Source organism: Pygoscelis adeliae, unplaced genomic scaffold (genome assembly GCF_000699105.1).
Source record: "Pygoscelis adeliae isolate BGI_AS28 unplaced genomic scaffold, ASM69910v1 Scaffold166, whole genome shotgun sequence".
NCBI lineage: Eukaryota > Metazoa > Chordata > Aves > Sphenisciformes > Spheniscidae > Pygoscelis > Pygoscelis adeliae.
Genome location: NW_008825156.1, coordinates 726,482 through 749,790, shown reverse-complemented (window position 1 = coordinate 749,790; position 23,309 = coordinate 726,482). Strand labels below are relative to the sequence as shown.

At 41.6% G+C, this 23,309-nt stretch overlaps 1 protein-coding gene across 3 annotated transcripts in view; it reads right to left on the bottom strand.

Moving 5' to 3' along the window:
• The window catches only part of BRSK2 (BR serine/threonine kinase 2), a 329,823-nt gene that overhangs the window by 88,418 nt on the left and 218,096 nt on the right, over positions 1–23,309 (bottom strand). For all 3 annotated transcript variants that reach the window (XM_009328460.1, XM_009328458.1, XM_009328459.1), the window contains exons 3-4: positions 19,713–19,798; positions 5,413–5,553 (exon numbers count right to left, since the gene is read on the bottom strand). In XM_009328460.1, the coding sequence (XP_009326735.1) occupies positions 5,413–5,553; positions 19,713–19,798 (227 nt within the window). The remainder of the gene's footprint in view (positions 1–5,412; positions 5,554–19,712; positions 19,799–23,309) is intronic.

The window sequence follows — 23,309 nt, the reverse complement described above, 5'->3', positions numbered from 1 at the left end:
GTAAAACACTCTCTCCCTGTCACCCAGGGTTGGCAGAAGATTTTTGGTGTAGTGACAGACTCCAGATCTTGGATTCAAAGGAGCTATGTCACCTGGCCCGAGATGATGAACTAACCCATTATTTTAAACTGATTTTTGAGCTGAAACGTTCATATCAGTTTCTATGACAACTCATTGTAGGTCACAGATTTCTAACCCAAGAAACCTCCTAATTGGAGTAGTTGCAGGTCATTTGTACTAATCAAATTCTTGGCTACTTTGCAAATGCTTTTCTTACTGACCCCAAACTCCCAGAAGGGCCAGACTACAGAATAATTGTTCTGCAGTATGCCTCTTAAAAGTGCCTGATGTGATGCAAATAATTTATCAGTAATAATTAATAGTATGAGAAGCAATATTTTTGATTTTCTTGAGCAGAAAAAGCCTTTCATCTTATTTTCTCTTGCTTCTACAAATCAGATCCGAACGTGTAACTTGTATCTACCTACAGAAGAATCTTTGTTTAGAGCCATGGTTGCTATGCTCAAATTTAGTAAGTTTTCACAGAATTCTGCAGAACAAATAAATATAGTTATAGCTAGGAAAAAGGACAACATCTATAAACATATCAGGAGACCTGGAGAAGGGTTTGTATGCATAAAAACTTGCTTGCTTTTTAACAATTATTTCCATTGATCTATTAAAATATACTGCTCTTCCCTACCAACCTTGCCTCAAAACATATATTCATGTATTTCAAAGCCAGAACAGACTGTCAGGTTCTGATCACCACTGCTGTACATGCCAGAGAATGTTACCTGGTTATGCTTACAATAAGATTATGCCATTTTTGAGTTTCCAGTGGCTTATATAAAGAAGTAAACTTACAAAAATACATGTCCTTTGACTTTAGCTGAGCTGGTAACTTTGCCTTTGGCATTGCAGCTGCTGTACTTGATGGGTTTTCTCCGGTTCCCTGTACAAGGGAAATTTGAAAATTCCTCACTGTTTTAGAGTGAGTCTCAACCACAGATCCGAAACTCCTGGATTCAGGCAATGATTGGTGAATCTCAGCTCTCAACAGGGGAAAAAGGTAGTTTCCTCACTTCTGATGGTCTGAAAGAAAACTTGAAAACCTAAAGACTCAAGGACCAGAAAGAAAAACAACCCAGAAAACAACCTTATTAAATGCCACAATTTCTAGACCAGTTTCACATTTGGAGGCCTTGAGTCATGATTTCAACAGACTGTCCCTGCAGAACACTATAGCACGCTCCTCATAAATGAAGCAAGGCAAAGCAGGAGTCACTAAGAGGGTGGCACTATCTGACAGAACATGGCACCTGGCATTCTTCACCTTTCCCTGTTTCTCGAAGACACCCCAGATTTCTCCCTAAAAGCGTGCTTCCACTACTGACAGTGCTCTGCAGCTCCTGTCTGCAAGAATATATCAGAGATTTTGGCACTACTGCTGTGAAATCTTGAAGCGTTATTTTATAAGGAGCCTTTTACCCCCCTGCATTGACAGGAAGAACACAAGGCAAAGTCAGACAAAGCTCTTATTCATTGCCTCAGCCCTCTAAGTCACACACCCTCATGCCTACGCATGCACACACAGACACACTTCAGCAAGAGCCTTGTGCGTACTCAAGCAGGCACAGCCCCAGGCAATGAAAGGAGAAAGGGCCTTCATAATTGTCATTTATCAATATTCATAAAGAACCTGCCTTAACCCCCTCTTGTGCATGCTCAGAGAAAAAAACACAAAATGAAACCCAACCAAAATAAAAATAAAATGAAATAATCATCTTGCTGCTCATTACCGCAGGGGATTTCCTCTCAATGTCACCACTGCACTGTGCAGTAATTGGCATTATCTGTTATCTCTGAAGCCATAATAAGGTTTGCCACGGGGCATTTTCTGTAATCATATTTTTATTTGTCAGCTTGTGAGATACAGACACCAAATATGAGCTTGACCAAAGCAAAAACCCAACACACACAAAATACACACACTGCCAATCCCAGCTCTTGCTGGTGATGTCACACCCAGCCAATGAGGTGCCCGCCAGCTCTCCTCACCCGGCTCCCACCCTCCGTTGGTGCTGCAGCATTCCCTTGCTCAAGATAAAAGAGACTCTTCCTAAGGAAAGCAAGGATTTGCGACCTACCCTGATACGTGCTCCTACATTGTTTCTGACAGGAAATACAGCCGGCACTGAATTAGCTGAGACCTCTCCCACAGTACAGAGGCAGGATATTCAAAAGGGACTATTGATTTGGGGCACCCAGCTGAGACATCTTAAAGGCCCTGAATTTAGGGGAGCAGACACCCAGCATTAGGTGAATAGCAGCTTAGGAAAAAACCATCAGTTATGTCCAAAGAAAACTTCCTAGGCTAGAATGGTCTTACACTGATGTCCAAGGAACCCCAGGTTCCTCTGCCATTTCTTGCACTACTGCTGAGCGCGTCTGCTCTAGGCACTGCAGCATGGTGCAGAGCCCTCCGAGCTAGCACAGAGGAAGAGCTGGAAGCAGAAGCAATAATGCTGCATCACTGAGCTAACCGCTCTGCTTGCCAGCTCAGGCAAAGCAGCAAGGTAACACAGATACACTGTTTCCAGGATCCCACATAATACCTCTGCATGGTGCTGTCTGTTCACGCCCACGCCTGTGGGTCCCTAGCACGGCAGGATGCTATGTACACAGAAAAGTCCTTAGAGAACCCTACAGTGGGTTACTTACAAGCTTTCCCCCTGGCCAACCTGTACCACAAAACCCGGTAAGTGACTGCACCTTGGAGTGAGGTACATCAAATCTTCCCCCACTGTTTCCACTAAATAAAATAAGAACAGAAAGCTCATACTCTTTTAAAACAACACACAAAACAGACTCAAGCTCCAAGCCTATCCCGCTTCCTTGTCTGAACTGCTCATTTGAAAACACCTCTGAGACACAGGTGATCTCTCCACACAGTAGCAGCAGAAGCCTTTTATTGATGGGAGGATTGGGGAATCCTTTCTGATTCTTTGATCCGGGAATCCTGGTGTATCAATACATTTTGAGCAGTGAAAGCTGAATGTGGTTACATACTGCTGTGAAAGTAAGCCACAGACATTTCACAGTGTTTTGGGAGGTACAGGAAGAAGATAGGACAATGATACGGGGCTGGGGATACCAGACTATCAATCTATTCTGCCAGTAGGTTAGAGGCACCCATATTTAGTCATTAACCAAAGCAGAAGCCTTCATTTTTCAATGTGGTCATAACTGGATAACCTGGCTGATGAGATGATTTGTCATTTCAGTGCCCCATGACAGGACAAGGTCAAGCTTCATTGCTTAGGAAAGCACATTAACTTTTATACACACACACACACACACACACACACATTTATGCATGCTCTGATTTTCAAAAAGGGTTTAATGATAACTGTCCAGAATACAACACAGAGTCTAATATTACACAGACCACACAAGTCTCAGAGTGACCTGGAGGGAGGAAGAGCTTATGATTTACTGCTAACTTATTCAGCACTAGATGCTAGTCGAGTGGGAGTTGGCAAGGAGACAGGGGATTTACTTCTAAACAAGACTACTGCCCACAATCCAATATGTTTAACGGAGGAAAATGGATTCCTCAAGAGAGACACGCACTCTGCCTTGGAAATTCCATGTATCGTTAAATCTGTAGATGTGCTTGTACGTCTGACAGCCTCACCACGATCCTCACTCAGTTTATTAAAGTCTGCCATATCAAGAGGTATCCATCACAAGCCCAAAGGACTAGTATGTATGTGTATATATGCATGCTTTCAGAGAAACTTCTATCCCAACGGAGATTCGTATTTCTCTGGAATATTCATTTGGAAAAATAATTTCTCTTCAGTTGTAGTTAAACATTTTTGAGTCTTCTTGGATTGGGTCTCTAAGTGTTAAGCCAAGTAGGGAACAGAAACATGTACGTATGCAATCCACCAGTGGTTACACTGCCCAGTGTACATAAAAAATAACAGCTGTACAACCTATGCTGATTATAGGAAGGTCATGATCACTCAACCCAGTTGATTAGCAGGGAGGACAAATTGTGGAATTCACAGAATAAAACATGTCAGAGGTCTCTGCCAACAGAGAAAACTTAGATCCTCTAGTTAGGGCATGCAACCTGCTCTTGGCTCCTCTGGGATTTTCTCTGACTCTTGTAACCCTGCCTGTGCCAGGTAGGCATTGCCCTCAGGACCTTCTCACCCAGATTGACCACCTTTGAAGTGCCTCTTCTGCTAACAGTATACTCTTCTTAATATATCCTCAAGAAAGGCTCTTACTTCACTTTCCATTTATTAGAAATATGATCTCTTTCAGATTAGTATTTCCTGTTGAAATGAATCAGAGATGTAGAGGGAGGGGGCTAGAAGAGCAAGTTAAATATTTAGGCATCCATTTTTGCTGTGATCATTTATGCTGTGGACATCTGGTTTGCGGGTTCTCAGCACAAAACCGGGGGTACAGAAAATCACTGTACAGTTACTGAGAAGTAACCACACAGTGATTATGCAAATCCAACTGCTGCAGTTATCTATCAGTGGCCCTTGACCTCCTGGAGGTGGGGATCTACGGCTGTCTATGGCTATGGAGAAGCAGCTGTGCAGACATAATGTAAATGGTCTCCCCCAGCCAATCTAACTGTGAGGAGCTGCATTTCTGAGAAATAAGCAGGCAGTTATGGGTCAACAGCTATACAGAAACTCTGTGCTCAGACTGATTACAACAACTTGATTTCAGTATAATTTAAATTACCTAAACTTGCTGAAGATGAAGAAGAAACTGGTCCAATTTAAAACACCACCTGAAAGCACAGGTTAAACCACACTTGATAGTGAAGTCGTATGATGGAGTTAGTGAGTATCAATAGCAGTCAGATCAAGGAAATTCTTCCCTACTGGAAAGGAAATTAAAGGCAACAGTGACTCAAATGCCCAGAAGGGACTCAGTGAAGGTTGCCAAAAGCCAGCAGGTTTCCAAAAACTGAAGGAAGCCATAAAATGACTTTGCTGTATTTGTAATTGTCCCAAGTTTCTTCAGAGATTCATTTTGATATAGTGTATGTAATTCTATTAGCAAGTGCCCCAAGAATGATGCAAATTAAACTGCTTTTCCTTGGTGGTTTTGGTTTTCCTGGTTAAAGCATTCCTTGTGAAGGAATTCTCCTCCAGTGAGAAATGGCAGACTGTTCTCCATGAAAAGTCTATCTGTGACTGGTGCACTGTCTCACAGACAGCCAAGAATTAAAAAATACATCAGCACTTTACACAATGCTTCTAGAGCTTTACTACATCAGTTACTTAATAGGAAATAAAAGTATCAAGAAATAAGATCCCTTTATTCTGTGCTTTCATGTAACAGGTAACTCCCATTGCAAATGGCTGTACTCACCATATTGAATGACTATGGCAGAAGTCCAAAGCAGAGATGATTTGTCGGAAGAACTTCCTGGCTTCTTTTGGTGTCAATCTTCCCTTTTTTACGAGATAGTCAAAGAGCTCCCCACCTGACACGTGTTCTAGCACCAAATACCTAGAAAATAACAAAGCCAGGATTTTGTAAGCACATTATCATACCAACCCCCTCACACACAGTTATATACAAACACCTCTATTTACACGCGGTCAAGGAGAACACTTCTGGAAAGAACAGTGGAAGAGAATCAGAATTTTAAAATCAGGAGTGATTAATATTTTTAACAGGGGTTCTGCAAACTTCAGACATGCCACTGTTGAATTCAGTGTTCAATATAATAGCGAGAGATAATCCGGAAGCCAAAAATGACTCAAAAGACCAGGAAGGGAAGAAGAGAATAATCAGGTATAAGCTTTCACAGCAGCTCTTAAAGCTACTGTGGAGTGAGACTGCATACTCGGAAGCCTCAGGTCCCTTAACCAAGCTGACAGTTCTTTTATGAAACAGCTGTGGCAAAGCTGCACTCACATACTGTTCTGTCTTGGACACCTGAGAACCAGACAGATGTTAACAAACTAGAGGGAATTAAAAAAAACAGGTGAATAGTTTAAATTATGAAAAAGATAAAAAGAACTAAATGTGTGCAGCCTACGTAAGGGCTTCAGCTTTTGCTGCTGAACAGCAGTGATTTGCTGGAGTAGCTGCCCTCCCTTGCAACTCACATGTGAAAAATGTGATACAGAGTGAATAAACGCGGCACAATGGGGACCTAGGAGCAAGAGAGGAGGAAACCCCAGACCTCACATAGCACTCCTGGCAGTCATAGAGAGAAGAGCGAAATCTTCTGGAAGGAAAGGACTTGCCATGGATGGACCGTCTTGTTGTAAGTAGGGGTAATGAAAGGCAGCCAAGCAGAGGAAAACTTAGTATAAATCTCTGGAAATGTTGCCTCATAGTGGGGATGAAATAGTTTCCCCAGGGAAGTGGCAGGAACACCGTCAACTGAACCATTTAAAAATAAACCAGAAATAATATGGACTAAGCAATAGACTTCCATTGGCAAGAGGATTGCTTGAAACCTCCATGGACTTTTTCCATCTCCATTGTGATTTTTTGCTCTACAGTCTCCTTGCTTGTTTGCCCAGCATATACTAGTCTAATACAGAATGAAGAAATTATGCAGTGAGATTATTTATGCAGAATCTGAAATGACAAGTATAAACAACAAATTATTATTATTTTTACTGAAAAATCACTTTTGTTCTTTGGCTCTGTTAGCTGGTTTAAACCCTGTAAGAGAGAGAAACCTGTATTCCTTCCTTATTGCCTAACTCCTTTGAAGTGAGTTTCAGGGCTGCATAGCAAGGCATGTGATCTGAAAGGTAGTTTCAGCAGCAATGCAAGGGTGAACAGGTGAACAACCTTTGGCAGTTTGAGAGCCATCACCAGATAACTTGCAAACAAGAATTAGATATTTTTCCAAATTTTGAATTCTCTGTCCCCTCCTCCAAACAGCACAGCAGATTAGGCTAAACTGTATGTGCAGTATGATCCCTATCTCTCAATGCTTTGCTTTACAGCAAGCTAGTTTTATTACCAGTATTAATCCACCTCTTCAAATTTGAGTGGACAAGGAAAATAACTAGTCCAGGATACTGTCTTTTCTGTACTTCAAGCAGCACAATCTTGGAGGAAATTTCTAAATATGAAATGGAAAGAGGAGAAGATTATTATAAATTTGGGGGCTTAATTATTCCTGTTTTCAATGTTTCCAAAAAGATGGAACAGTAGAAGGAGTAAAAGCTGTTCTGAGGAAAGTAAAATTGGCTTAATGATAATGGCATTAGCCTTGCAGTTGCAAAAGTGGGACCTGAGCTCCTGGTCCATCATCAGCTCCTGTGCGATTTCCATGTGTCAGCTCCCAGCCAGCAGGAGGAGAAAGCATTTCCCTGCCTTACAGAAATGCAGCAGAGAATGCAGTAAGAGACAGACATTAATATTGTCTTGCCAGTTAAGTAAGTAGTACAAAAGCATAAAAAAGTGGACAACAAAATGAAATTCTAAACTTTAGGAAATTAAAATGGTATTTTCTGCAATTTTTATCAAAATAGACACAGTTACAAGAAATATGGTAATATTGACCTTTTTTCATTAAAATGAGTAAAAAAAAAATAATCTTGACTTGAAAATCACATTTGGAATATGTGGGTTATCTTCTCTCCAAGAAAAGATGAGTAGTTACCAGATTGTCTACTAAGTACACCTTGGTAATATGGAGATCATCGGTTATCTGCATTACATTTTTTGAGCAAGACATTGAAACACTCAGAAGAAAGCCAATATGCAGTAGTCATGGGCACTGGGGTGTCCACATTTTCAAGTCCCAACCCTCACTTTCCAAGCCTTGGCTAACAGACACTCTGGTAGGAAGGAGGGTTTGCTACATAATTCATTCTCCCTCTCATACTAGAGACAGATCTGGCTAACTATCCCATCTGGCAGACCCAAGCCTGGCACAGAATCAATCCTAAAATTCTCCTTGACAGCTCCCTCTCTCACTGTGCCCAGCAGAAGGTGGATACAGCAGTGCATTTTGCCCCCAAAATTCAAATTGCTAGCTGCTTTCTTTTCCTGGGAGGTATTTTACGAAGATGATTGCAGTTACAGGCATACAGAACACCCTCCACACTGCTTTCAAATGCACAGTTTTGGAAAATTACAGACCCAGGTATTCCTGTCACCCACAGCAGGAACTGCAAAGCAATTTATTTTCATCAACTTCATCTTATTAAAAACACTCAACAAAAATGCACTGACACGTTGTATGAAAAATAAAACAAATTGAAAGACAGGGAGCATTTATAAGGTTATTCATTTTTGCTTGCCACCTAGAAGCACCAGATATAATAATGGAAATGAACAGGGGAGAACATTTGAAAAATATTTGTGCCTATGACAACTCAAGGGACACAGAGAAGCACAGCGACGATGTATTCTGATCTGACAAAGCCCCCAATGTGACAGGAGTGAGAAGGACAACAAACACATCCCCCAGTGGTCAAGTCCAAGAAATAAATGCTGCAGGGATCATTCCACAAGTACTACGTCGTTATGTTGCAGCTAGGATTTCTGAGTTCAGATTTGCAGCTGGTTACCCGCCAACACTACTCCCTCCAGTACGATGCATTTTTTTTTTAGGACAGCCCTCAACTAGGAGATTTTTGATTAAACAGGGGTATAATTCAGCACCTGCCTCCATCTCTGTGCAAGCCAATGTTGTGCTGGCGCACTACATGGCACAGTAGTAGTACACATGTTATTTCCAAACAGGCCAACAAAAGGGGTTTAAACATTTCCAAGTGTTGCACCAGTTCTAACTATCACTGTACAGCTTACACAATCCTCACTAAATGCTGTATATCTGTATCTATCCATCCATCTGTGTATGTGTGAGTGTGTCTGAGTGACTCCATAAAAGAAGAGAATACACACTCTGAAAAGCCAAACAGAAAAAGCAAAGGTAAGAAAGAACATTATTCCAAAGGCTGGAAAATAAGGCATACAGACACTACATCCTTCATGAATCTGTGGCACAGAAAGGAATCCAGATCTCCTGTGTCCGCATCACTTTACTTTAGCAAAGTGCTATAGGATTGGAAGTATGCCAATGCCAACTCTTGGGGGATCTAGGAGAAGGTAAATAACACATAGCCTATAGGGGAGAAAAACACTAAGAAGTATTTCCCGAGTTTCCCCTTCCCTTTTTTTTTTCCCCAGATGTGACAGGTTCTCATCTCACTATAGAACTACTTTTCTCATTTATTCTAAGCAAGCGAGCGAATTCTAAAATCCCAGAACATTAACCAGAACTAGTCTCCTATTACATTTGATTTCCCGAGTTTCCCCTTCCCTTTTATCTTTCCCAGATGTGACAGGTTCTCATCTCACTATAGAACTACTTTTCTCATTTATTCTAAGCAAGCGAGCGAATTCTAAAATCCCAGAACTAGTCTCCTATTACATTTGGAGATGAAAAGTAACTTACTGGTGAATGAAGCTTTTTTTTTTTAAATCCTGTCTATGTAAGATTGACAGCATCAGTATTCCCACTGTAAAAATGTAGGAAACCCTGCTCTGTAATAGTCATTGCAAGGAGGTTCAAGGAAAGTAAAGACCCAGCCTCTGGCTGGCAGCATGCACATTATCTGCTGTGATAATACAGAGAGGAGGTATATTAGGACAAAGGACTCTGTAAGAGCACTTAGCTCTCACATCTTGGATGCTCTGGACACACACCAGCTCTTCTAATCCTTGCATTTCACATGAGAGAAGTATTACAAGTATTAACCTCCTGTTCTTTACTGATAGGGAACTGTGAAGCAAAGTGACTTGCCCAGGGTTACAGTCACCCAGTATCAGAGCTGGGATTAGCACCTGTGCTCCCTTGTGCCTTCTACTCCATGCTGTCCCCACCACCAATTTCCTCTCTGCTTGCTAGGACACTGGAAAAGCAAGAAAACATCAGGCTTCTGCAATTCAGTATGAAGCCAAGTGCATGTGGTGTTAAAAATAAATTCCCCATTACTTGTTTTCCTCACTAGATATATTCTTAAGAGGTTGCAAAAATTTTTGTAGGCCACAGCTTGCTTTCATAAAGACACCAAGGTCCATGTCTTGCATGATATCTTATGTCCCTGCTACAAGCCAAGATACGAAACATAAAATCTCTGGTTAAGTTTCAGAGCTTGAAGGAGCTTTGGTCTTTAAAGACAAAGAAGCCGAATGCTTAATACAAGAATAATCTTGTCTACTGGGGAGAGGCAGAGAGATTGCGTGCAGCAGCATTCTATCTATTCGCTTTGCTATTTTTCTATCTGCATCCCATCATCACCACCTCCCCAATAAAAGCTATAAGTTCCTAACCTCAAATGATCCACTATATATCGTATCAGAGATGTGCATGTAGCTTATAAAAGCAAGCTTAGAATAATCCTAGGCTCTTTTCTTTCTTTTTGGTTCATTTTATTTACTCTTTCAGGAACCAAAACAGTAAAGAAGTAATAACGAAACCTAAACAATATAGCAAAGGAGGGATGATTTCTGCATGTGAAAGAGATGGAGTAGCCAAGATGAATGTGGAGAAATGTGGTCTTAAACTACCTTTGTGCTCCTCAGATTCTGGCTGTACCACGAACCAGCAGAGATTCCAGAGCTCTCTGTTTCACAGTAGCCTCCCCATGGTTGACTGTGGCTTGTTCTGTAGCTTAGACTGGAAATTTAACAAAAAAGCACTGTGCCTCTCCTCCTCATTACCCCAACTTGCCTGTATTCTAGGGATCACAAGATGTGACAGCCCACCAGTTTCACATCATTCCTGCATCCTTCAAGTCATTTTAGTCTTTTCCAAATCCTGCATGTCAGTAGGACTCCTATAAACACAGAGGATGGTCCATTTTCCCCTGGGAAGGATCAATAAATACCCGATGATCAACAATGATTTTGTCTATAACCACCATATTTTTTGGTTGTATCCAACTTTGCTAACTACCTGACAGGGCTATGAGGATTTATGATGCCACTACTAGAAGTTAAAAAAAAAGCTGTGACTTTTGCCTCAAAACACACAAAAAAACTTTGCAAAATTTAGACATTCAGATAAAAAAACCAGTACAGTTTTCTTCCTTTTCTTCTGAATAAACTAAGATGTTGGTTTTCATTTCTAAAGTCTTTGGTTGTCCTATCATCAGCTCAAACACAACAAGGCTAAAACAGAACTCTTAGCCTCACCACTCCATTCCACTTCTTCCTTTCTCTACCCCTAGAGAAAACACTGCTTGTCTGATTACAATTCAGGCTTGTAGTGTGGGTGTTACCTTTGACTCAGGCTTTCCTCAGGTCCCTACAACTTGGTTGTACTGGTATGTTTTAGATGTTTTCTTTATTATACCTCTAAGATAATGGTTTTCCTATCTACCCACATGGCTAAAATTTCGTGTCTAATTTTAGCTAGATACCTTCTATCTAAATTAATTCATCAGCATCTCTTTGACTTTGATGAATACATTCTTGCCCCGCTGCTGGCAATTCAAAATAGGTATCGGATTATCACTGCAATATCATTTTCTTAGCTTTCCACTTTGACCACTCCTTCCATGCCTCCATTGTCTCCTTTTTTGATACTATATCTAACATGAACTAGCTGCCTTCACTTCTAGATACCTTGTAGCCCTTTCTGTAACCAATCTAGGATCTCTTGGCCTTTGAGGTTGACTTCTGTCTCTGAGTAGCCTCCAAAGCCAGGTTCCACCACCCACTTGTTAAATATCCAGGCAAACGATTCTGTGCTCTCACAACACCCCCCCTACACTTGGAAGAGCATTATTGTTAATGACAGAGATTCATCATCATTTTTCTTCAGGTCCTTCCTGAAGACTGTTCTTTGCTGTGATGTTTGACAACAGCTTGGACTTCCCCATCACAGGGTTTCCAATAGTTGCTTTGTGTTTTGGATTGTAAGCTGACTAGGGCATAGGCTCTGGTTTTGTCCCATTCTTGTCCAGTGCCAGCACAGCAAGGTCTTCTCCATGACCAGATTGCCTTTGAGCTACAATACTATGAAGACATCACTTGAAACAGCAACAAAGACGCTTTTGGTGATCATTTCTCCTTCCCATCTGGTGGACTATGCTACAACTTATTAAAGGGTGCCTTTGCCCAAGCCCTAGGGAGCTTTGAGGAATAACTCACAGAGCTCTCACTGAGGCAAGGCAGCTACATGCTACCTCCAAAGCAGGACTGTAACAAAAGAAATAGGCTGGCTCTGAGCAATGTCTGGAAAAATGCTGTTAAAGAATGACTAACTGGCACAGAGAACACCAGGACCATGCATTACCAGATATTTATGGCAAAATAATAAAAAAACCCCAAACAAACACAGCAGTTATCATCTGTAAAGAACGAAAAGCTGTCTTTAAGCCATTAGCAAGAATGGTGTGAAATACTAAAATTCTTACCAGATGGGATTGCCCGCAGCGGCCCATCACTATACATCCCAGTGCGGGTATGCAGCTCCTGTTTTCTCAGCCTTATAGATGAAGACAATGTACGACACATTCACAGCTACACAAATTAGGTCCTCTGGGGCAATACAAATGCATTTATTATTATAAAAGCGTTAAATGGATAGAGATCTTTAGATGAAAGCTCATACTGAAACACAAAGTATTTCAGGTAAGTATTATAAATGCAAAAAAATAAGAGTAACAAGAAATAACTCTCTGGTGCTCTTGGAATGGTAGTCAATTCACACAGCTTCTTGTTTTGGTCAGACAATAGAAGATTTGTTCATCAGGGCATGCGATTAGCTGTCTGTTAGGGACCCAGTTAATAATTCATTTTTTATTAAATGGTACGATATTTACACATATGACGTACAACCTCGCTTAAACCTAAACAAGTAGGCTGGTCTTCTACATAAGTCTGAATGTACCACTGGATGCCATCACATGCCACTGGGGATGTTCCAGGACTTTTACTATGCCAGAAGTTAGACTGGATATTCATGTGGCACTGGATAGCTTTTAAGATGCACAACTTCAGGTGTGCACTCCAGCAAGATGCAAAACCCAGATGCAGTTATATAGAAGGAGATACACACAAAGACAAGAAAAATCAGGAGAGCTCCTGCTTGCTTCCTCTATGCTCAAGAGTTTACTGTTTTGTGATGCCCACGGGTAAGACATTTCATGAAATGACCACACCTGCTGAGAAGCTCAACTACTCTGTTTTATCACTTAGTAGTTGATTATTATATGAAAATCATGAGCATAATCCTGAAACTGGGGAACATGACATGGATCAAGACACTTCGGAGTTGATGCAGATGTCTAAGCAATTACCGAGGCCAGGGACACAAGTCAGGTAGGAATCTCCTTTATAAAGACAGATATGTCTTTAGTTCTTTGCTGTCCTTATGTTTAACTAGTGCCCACATCTGTAAAAACCTCTTGAAGTTTGGCCACAGAATCAAACACCAATGGAAATGGCTGCACCACAAATGGCATGTGCTAGGCACTGCCACCAATCTTGATGAACTCTGAACCATCTCACAGTAACCCACAACCCCCAGGAGATTATTCACAAGAAACTAACTACTCCTTTTGACCAAGTCAGCTAAGAGCTAGAAAACTCATTACATTTCAAAGCTTTGGTGAATCAGCAAGGGATCTGTTTGGAAAGGCAAACTGCTGAAGAAAAGCCTCTAGAAGAAAAAAGTCCTGGCGATTCCTCTTCCATGCTACCACCCTACTTGCAAGATGTCCTTCCATACATATATATGAATGGACATATGTGTAGCAGGGAAGAGGTTAAAAGCTTCCCAGCCCAGACTGACATGTTGTAGTTCTTTGACGGCTTTTTCACTGCACTGTTTTCTATTGATTAAATAATCTCTATCAGATATTAAACCCCTTGTTATTGGTGCAGCCTATAAATTATTCAGAAGTTATATAAATTCTTATGGCGGGCATGAATTTTTAAACCCTAATTTGGCAGCATGCCAGGAACTCTATTTTTTTTTTCCTCGCCTGCAAGAAAATGTGCATGTGTTAGACTTTTTTTTCCCAAAAGACAATTTTAACTCTAGTCTGCTTGTTTGAATGGAGATTGTATTTGATTGCTCATTACACTTGGACATGAACAGGTTGGGGCTTTTGAGGAAAAGAGAGGTAGTAGGAGATTACGCTGTTGCACTCTGTACCTTTGATTTATTGGGGATGAAACATGTTTTGAGCAGTGCCTTCATGATGTATAGTCATGCATGCCAAGGCACTGCAGCAGCCATCCTATTTGGGCACACAATATGGAATGGGTCCAGCCAGAGGGATCCTCAGCACAGGAGGGGCAGAGCTGAGACAACACCCATCAGCTCACTGCTGCAATTCTGCTAGTGATCATATACTTCTGGGTTTTATTCTTCAGAGCTAAGTGGCCTTTCCTTTAACAACTAGGGCCTGGACACACACAATGTTACCTACCGAAGCCTGAAAGAGAAATTAGGCACGTAAATATACGGTGGCTCTGGAGCTACATCTCCCCTTGATCTTTGCTCACGTCACAGAATTGCTCCACTATGGGCCTGTTTTCTCCCAAGCCCAGTATCATGACCTGGATGGTATGCCAGCACACGTGAGGCAGTGAGCAGAAGATACAGTCAGGCTTTTGGGTAGAGCTTATTTCAACCGTGTTGCACAGGGTGTAGTATTAATCATCACCACCACCTCTGTGCAAAGCCCTGCTTTGTGCCAGGCTGACATCCATCCCTCCTGCAAGCGGTGACACCTGTCCTTGCTGCAGCTCCCCCTCCCATTCCCCTGGCCTCTAACCAGCTCCTTGTCTCCAGGCCCTCCCTTGACTCAAAACCTCACGTGTGCTGGCTCCACTCCTACAGCTGACTGGCTTTCCTTTGGCTACACGCGCTTGTAATTCATGACAGTACTAAAACAAGTCAACAGCAGAAGAAAAGGGGTCAAAGTAGCTGGTTATGAATATTTCTCTTAATTCTAATCAAGGCTCAGGTGGAACATCATTTTGTCTTCCAATCCTGTTCTATTTTCTTTTCCTGTATCCACAGCATCTGACACCCCACAACCAGACTACCAAGAAGCATACCTACCACAAAATGAATTTTCAGCGCTAAGCCCCTGGAGCCGCTCCAACTTTCTGAACCCTCCTTCTGCCTTTAGAAACGTTTCCCCACAGATGGATCGAATGTCAAAGTCCTGAGCTACCAATAACAGAAGAACATGCAGAATACTTTTTTCTCTTTCTTGCATCCTCTGGCAACTCACAATTAGTTTTCAACAAAAATAAACAGAATTACAGGAAAACCCTGCAGGAGACGCAGCATGAATGCCTCTGCAGACACCACCAGAGTTGTAAGTCTTTGACTTCTACTGTCAGCTGATCTTATATAGCCAGAAACGTGAGTTGTGCACTGGTAGGAGGACATTTTAATTTTGTTATCTGGCTCATTGGGAAGCACCTTCACCTCTGAAATCAGGAGGTGGTGTGTTGGGTACATTGCAATGAGGCTTGGGCAGTTGCCCAGTGATAGCACTGTACTGCTGAATGATGAGAAAGGGACTTGTGCTTGGAAAAAGAGTTGATGAATGCATGGCGCATTTCAGAGAACAATATTCTGATGTCCACTCCTTCTCTCAAAACAGATTCTTCTTTAAAATGCTGATCAAGTTGGACAACATAGAGATTCAAAATAAATGCTCCCACAAAATTTGAAAAATTGAAATCTTAAGTGCGAAGATTTGAAGATTAACCTATATAAATCTATACATATATACACAAATATCTGTATGCACCTATAAATAGAAATTTACAGAAAGAGATATATGTACACACAGACATTGATGGAAAGGGAATCGAGAAATACTAGTATAAAAATCTAAAAATAAAGGGCATGGTGTGGTCCTAGGATGTCTTTATTCTACCTCATTTCCACTCCCTGCCAACCCCCCAATAATTTAAACTAAATAGCTAATCAAATGAGATCAAACGGATAATGCCACCCCTTGTGGGAGTTCTGCAGCAAAACTATCAGTCAGCTTTATCCCCTTTGGAAAGGGAAGTTCCATCTCCTGTGGACTATATGATGGCACTTAGGTTGCCATGCTAACAGCTCCTCCAACAGTGGGACAATCGCTTTTCTAATATCAAAAGGAAAGCTGAATTTACTGCATAAAATGCAGTAAATGTACGTATCAGAGATTTAAGAATAAAGCATAAGAATACTTCCTAGAAAAAATCTGAGCCAACCACTTCACTCATGAAGGACTGGACTTTGCATGTTTCCTCTTATTTAATCCTCAAAAAGTCTGCTAATGAGAACCTCCTGCTCATTCACAGTGGTAGTGCTGCTAACAGTGTATGAACTCCCTCTCCAGTTGCTATACAAACTCTGTCTAGGGTCAATTCAGGAAAGACTTTTTCTATACATAGCACAGAGAAAAGAGAACCATCACCCAGGTTCACACAGTTCATTTGCAATGCAGAAACCATATGACCAAAGGAGTGGTTCCCCTCCGATATGCATTACAGAACACACCAAAACTTTGTTATCAGCTTTGTTATTGCCTTGCTCATTCCCTTAGTTTATTTGCATTTCCCTAAAATTCCTGACTGACTGAACTTGGTTAGTCAAAATGACTGGTGCACACACAAATTTTGTAGCTCATTGATCATTCCCCATTATGAACGAGCAATATAAGTTCTTAAACAACTCTGGGCTTACCCCATACCAGGCTACTTTAACTCATTCTTGATCTTTAAGATGGGAGGATGATCCCCCCTTCCTGGCTGTTTTGTCTGTTAACATCATATGATGGCAAAGAGGGAGGCATAGCTTGTCTATAGCTATTTCTAAATTACCTATTACTGTGGACTCCCAATCTTGCTTGAAGGCCGTCAGTGTGATCATACAACAAATACGAAATAATTCAACTGTCAGTAATATTGCTAGTTTAGCCAACATAATGTATATCTGAGGTGGTATATCAGCACACATACAGAGAGCCACAGTGCAGCTGTGTTTTCCCCTATGCACCTAGAACTGTAGTCCACAGTCTTACTAAATAAGACAACTCAAAATGCTGGATAAAGAGCTGGAAGTCTTAGAGCTCATAGCCATCTCCATCTCTCCAAAACAAACAGAAAATGACTGTTAGGCTAACACACATATGCTAACAGATTTTTATTATTATTTTTTAAAACTTATTTTCAGTGTTAAACAAACTGTGGAAAAAGGATTTGATTCATGGTTGCATTAGGAATCTACTCAACCCAAGCCCCTTGTCACAAATGAAATCATAAACCAAAAGTCAAACATGATTTGTGAAATTAACATTTATTGAGGAAATACTCCCCAGTGCTGCATCATGATTAGTCTCTGGCATCTGAAATATCACCCATAATTCACAAGCTCCTCTGAAACTATGCCACTACTGTTACTGCTGAGATGGCATGCATGATGGAAAGGTGCTGCCACAATCAGAGAGCAATCCCTTTTTTGATGCTGGTGAGAACTAGAGGTCACTGTGTCTTATTATTTGGGAAAGTACATGCATACACACTTCTCAGCCCCCACGCACTTGAAACACTTTGCCCGTCCACAGGCACTCTTTTCCACCTCTTAGATCTATCCAAGGCCATGGCTGTTTCTAATTTTGACCACGGAGGCTTGGCAGAAGCTCTGCATTGTGCCCTTTCTTTAAAATAGTGACTAATAAAAAATGAAACGTAATTAACAGTCATTGGCTCTTTCACAGAGTCAGTGTCTTTCAGCAGAGGGATTCAGTGCCTTTGCGGGGAGATGCAGATAGCTCAATCTTACAGGCAGAGGAGCTACAGCACAAAGAAGACCTAGTGATTGTTAAAGGCTGAACAGTCACTGGCAAAGGACGCTTTGGAGCCCAACATTTTTTAGAAGCCAGGATATCCAGATATAGCTTAAAGATATGGGATGATTCCCTTTTCAAGGTTGGAAGACATTTTCCTGCCAAGGAATGCAGTCATTTTTTGGAAATCTTGGTGTATGACCATCCTCACTGCTCTGAGCACTAGGTATTTTTTACATGAAGCAAAATAGCCCCCAAGCCTTTCGGGGTAAAGAAGGAGAGCTCAGCTCAGCTGCTGGCTTCACAGGCATTCAGAGCAAGAAGAAAGCTTCAGCACCTCTATAACCCATCCCCTCACTCCAAGTGATGATCATGGCCTTTCTTCTTCATGTATTCATACATTGTCTCCACTGCTCAAGTATACTACACCTACCTGGAATACATCAGCTGTTTGCTGTGTTTATGCAAGTGTGCATGTGTTTATGTGTGTGTATACCTAAGATTACACAACATACAAATAAACAAGGATCACAAAGAAGAATATTCCCTCTCTCTTAACCAAAAGAAAGCCTGGGGCCTCATCCTACTCCCCTTTACACCAGAATACAGAGGAATGTACTCTTACAAACGGTGCCTCTCTTTTCAGGATTAAAAGAACTTATTGGTTGTAAAGCCTCACTTCCCTTTGCTACCTTTCTCCTGCACGCAGAGCAGGCTGCATTAGATCTGGGCCTCTGGCCTCAGCTGGGGCAAACTGGGCTTAATGGAACTGTGACCGTTTATGCCACTGAGGACAGAGCACTTGGAATGCAGCTCAGAGAACATCTGAACCAGCCTCCACACGGTGCCTCCACACAGAGCTCACTCTAGCAACTGCATTTCACCGTGGATGGCAGGCTCTGCTGCAAAGGATGATGGGGAATCCAAAAGAAATTATTGCCTGCTCTACTAAGCTAACCCTTAGGCACAGAGGCCTCACTTCTCGGAATAGGAATTTGTTGCTCCAGTAACAAGACTGGCTGAATAGTCCATGAGGGATTGTTACCTCCATTCAACACACTTTCTTTGAGTAAACAGTCATTCCTTTCTTGTGTTGTGACATTAAGGAGAGGTCATCAATGGATGGTGGTTTTAAAAAATAATTTATTTTCTTTAACCACTCTCTTCTACTTGCAATAACCTGTTAAAAAGCTGAAAATAACACTGAGTTCCCTACTGGGTTGCCCTTTTCCATTTGGAGAACATTGATTTTTTTTCCTGTTGTGCCAAGATTAATGTGGCCTGTTTGTTTGACAACAGACTCAACATATCTAGTGCCCTGTCAAGCTAAAATGACTCTGTCTGTGGACAACATCCCTGTCTGGCACTGGCAACGATCTACTTAACTGTTACTGCAGAACCACCAGGAGATTTCAACAGTCCTTAAAACCAAAAATTATTATTGATGGGGCAAATTTAAAATATTGTTAGTGAGAGTTGAGGGTTTCAATGAAAACTATTAGGCAAGGGAGGTTATGCAAATTATCCCCTGTAACAGTTTTGCTTCAAAATGGTTCCAGATCTTACAGGTACAAACCTTCCTCCCCTCTTGCTGTTTGATAGAAAATGTTGGTTTGTCCTCTCTCCTCCATTTTAAGTAGGAAAAGAAGCAGCATATAAGTAAAGTACAGAGAAGAAAATGAGAAAAACCAAGGAAATAAGGAGTGTTCCTTCCTCATCCAAGTACCAGATATCACATGGACACCAGCTGAGGATGAACACACCCTGCTCCATTCTTTCAGAAATGTTACCAAGTTCCAAAACCCTCATCTCCCTCCCTTCCTTCCTCCTTCCCTTCCCCTTTCTCTGGCAAAAGCCAGTAATACCTACAAATATTTTTTATTTTCGTAAACATCATGCAGCTTTAAAACGTGGGGATGTTCTATCAACTTCAGGATGGCTATTTCCCGCTCCACCTGAAAGAAACAAAAAGAAATAGAGAAGATTAGAAGCTTGTCTTAGAATACATTAGGTATCGTCACACATTTTTTCCCCATTTATCCATTTTCCACTCCTCTTTATATGCAGAGGATACGGCAACTTATAACAATGTATCATATTTAGCACTCATATAATTTAAGAAAAATTCAATTTATTCAGCCTCAGTACTCCCTGCCCTGCAGAAAAGAAAACCAGCAACATTTCAAGGTTGAAAGAAAAGTCCCAAATCTACCAAAGGGAATTAGCTGTAGGAGTTATATGAGCATTCAAGGCTGTTCCTGCCTCACAATCCAAAGCCAATGACATATTCTCAAAGTACAGAAACTCTAAGATGTCACTTAGGGCTCTCCTGACCTCCCACAGGCACAGGTGTGGCCATGCTGCATTATGTATTGTATACTCAATTAATATTAGAAAATCCCCATCCTGAAGAACTTGCAGTGTATGCAGGGAAGACAAAGAGCAGAAGACAGCAATGTGATTTTATAGCTGCAGAACTGAGGCACAGAAAGGAAAAGAAATATAAGAAGTGACATAAGAAGTACAAGGCACAACAAGAAATTAAACCTGATTACTGGAGATGCAGTGTTCAGAGCCTTAAGCGTAAGACTGTGCCTTCTCTCAATTCCCAATCTGTCCGAGCATGGCTACTTCTAAGAGTGTGTCTTCAACATGGAGTTAATAAGTTGTGACTAAGTCCCTGTAATTAGCGCAAGCCCTGCTCTCACCCAAAATTCCTATCATGGCTGCTGTGGTGCTTTTAACTTGAATTTACTAAGGGTATTCATTTGAGATGGAGTCAGTGCAATTCCTCAGCTGCTAGCAAAATTGCTCTGTGTTGCTCAAAACCACACTGTAACTGCTCTGATTTGACCTAGGCTAACTCGAAGGGAATTAATGTTAGCACTGTGGAGACTGTAGATTACTGAAATAAACTCTGCAACAAGACGCAGTCTAAGCATTGCACAGTCGGGCATGACAAATTTCCAGGAGTCCACAAAGGCAGGAAAAAGACTTAAAGAAGCAAACAAGGACAACTAGGTAGGTTTTTTTCCATTCCTTCAAATAACTGATTGTCCTGGAGCTGCTATGCTAACAAACAAAACATGAACAAACCACAAAACCATCCCTGAACATCTCCCCTGCAGGGATCAGATGAGTAATTAGGAACTTGCCCCAGTATACCTTTAGTTCTTGATGTCCTTTAATTTCCTGAGATATCATCCTCTGCTAAGCCTGGACACAGACAACTTCCCCTGAATGCCAGTAAGATACTCAGTAGGAAATCAGAAAGTGGTAGTTTGCCAGCACTGTGCAGAGGAGGATTTCCCAGCATGTTGGTTATCACCCCAGGTCTCTCTTCCTCTACATCACCACAGAAAAACAGTAAAAGCAACTCTTGCACCACATCACCCTTGGCCTTCCTCACATATCAGGATGGAGGAAAGGGTGTTTGTACATGCATCAGTCTTTCAAAGACACTTATTCCTCTCTGCAGAGCCAAAAGTCATCTGAGAGATGCACTTCCACACTTGGGATCTCTGGAAATAGCTCCTTCAGAGAAGGGAGGAAGAGAAAAGTGTATCAGGAAGCTCTAACGGAATTAAGTGTGTAGGTGCACGTGCATGTAAATATGTATGTATGCAGTTCACCACTGCCAGAACTGTTATGAATTCAGTGACACACAGTACTTGATGGTGACAGCTCTGCAGGCATAACTTACTCATGACCAGCACTTAGATGAAAGCTGCTTGTACAAATAGGAAATGAAAGTTGGGTAGATTTCAACTGTACAGCTATTCCACCAAAAAAACAGGGGAAGAGCTAGTTTATTCCATTTTTGTCTCCTCTTCAAAAAGACCTGTTACTCTTTTCTCTTACAAGGTACGCACTGATACTTGCGGAGGGCTTGTTCAGCCCTATAATCGATACAGTTGGATTTGCTTCAAGAATGAGGAAAAAACAAAACAGAAGAAGCACCCACGCCCGTAACACTCTTCCAGTAGTACTGAGGTTCACCATCAACACCACGTACCACAGCTGCTCAGAAACTGGAACACCAACAAAGTTCCCTTTGGATGAGGGAGACCAGGTATTACATGAGGAATGTGACCATTGCACTAGCTATGGCAGGGATCATCCAACCCTGTTCTTCCTCCCGGGTGATATCCTGTCTGTGAAAGATGGGCTGTCTAACTGCATTGGAGATTCAATTCTGAAAAACCTCTTGGTGGGTGCGATGGCAATGTACGTTCAGACCAAGTGAGTGATGGACGGTACCATCCAGTCAGGGTCCTGCTTGGTTACCGTCCTAAAGCATGAGAAGAGGCAGTGATTGGAGGAGGGGATTCAGTTACGGCACTGCATGGCCTACGTTCGATGAGAGAAAATCACACCAGAAAGCAAATATCTACTTACTACCTACAGATTTATGCTAGGAACCAATTAAAAAGATATAATCTGAGTTACTTTACTTTCATCTTTTTAAGTGTGTGAGTGTGGAAGGTTCTGTGCATATTTTTAACTTCCTGGGAACTAAATCCTGAGAGGAAATACAGTTTCAGAGGTCTTGATTTCAACCCCAGGTATGCAGAAAGCATCCGGCTTGATCTGCCTGGCAGCATTTCACTACAATCTATTCAGTTCAGTGGTGTGTTGCACCACTCCAGCGCAGGCAGCAGTCAGCTTTCCACAGTCTGCTACCTCTTCTAGCTGCAAACCAAGGACAAAACTAATCTACTCATCTCAGTAAGACTTTGTATAATCCTTCAGTGAAAAGGGACTTTATGAAGGAAAAGTGTCATTACTGTATTTCTCATAGTCCAGGCCTTGGCCCTGTGTAGAGGAGCAAGACACTAATGGCTGTATTACTTCAAGAACTAGAGATTCCCAGCTCCCTAAACAGCAATCTGATAAAGATCATCATCCTCAAAAATCTTACAGCAGTGTCCTGCCTCTTTTCGCTTCCAAAGAAAAACAACAGTTCACAAAAACATGCAATGGACCACATTCTCAAAATTACTACTGCAGTCATTACTAATGGGTGACTCCCCGGATCCTATTAATTTTTTTATATCCCTACAGAAAAGCCAGTAATTGATACGGGTTGGACACAGACCGTAGACCTCAATAGTGACTTTACTGATGCATGGCTCAGGAGGACCTAGCAGCCACAATGTCATTAGCAAAGGAGAGGAAACTGAACTCATTGGCAAAATAAGAGGCCTGAAATAGCACGCAGCTTTGCCTTCTTCCTCAGAGCTTTGCCAGCCCTTGGCATGCCTTTTTGCGCATCCCTGTGCTTGCAAGCCACAGAGTGCTGTCCAGCTCAGAGCTGGCAAGGACAGGGGAATGGAGGAACCCTGCAGGGGTGTTTGCTTTAATGCAGATGCAATTATCAGAAAGCAGGCCAAGCTCAGAATAGCCTGTCTAGGGAGGCTCAGAGTCTGCGATAAACAGGAAACATGGAGAAACATTTACATAATA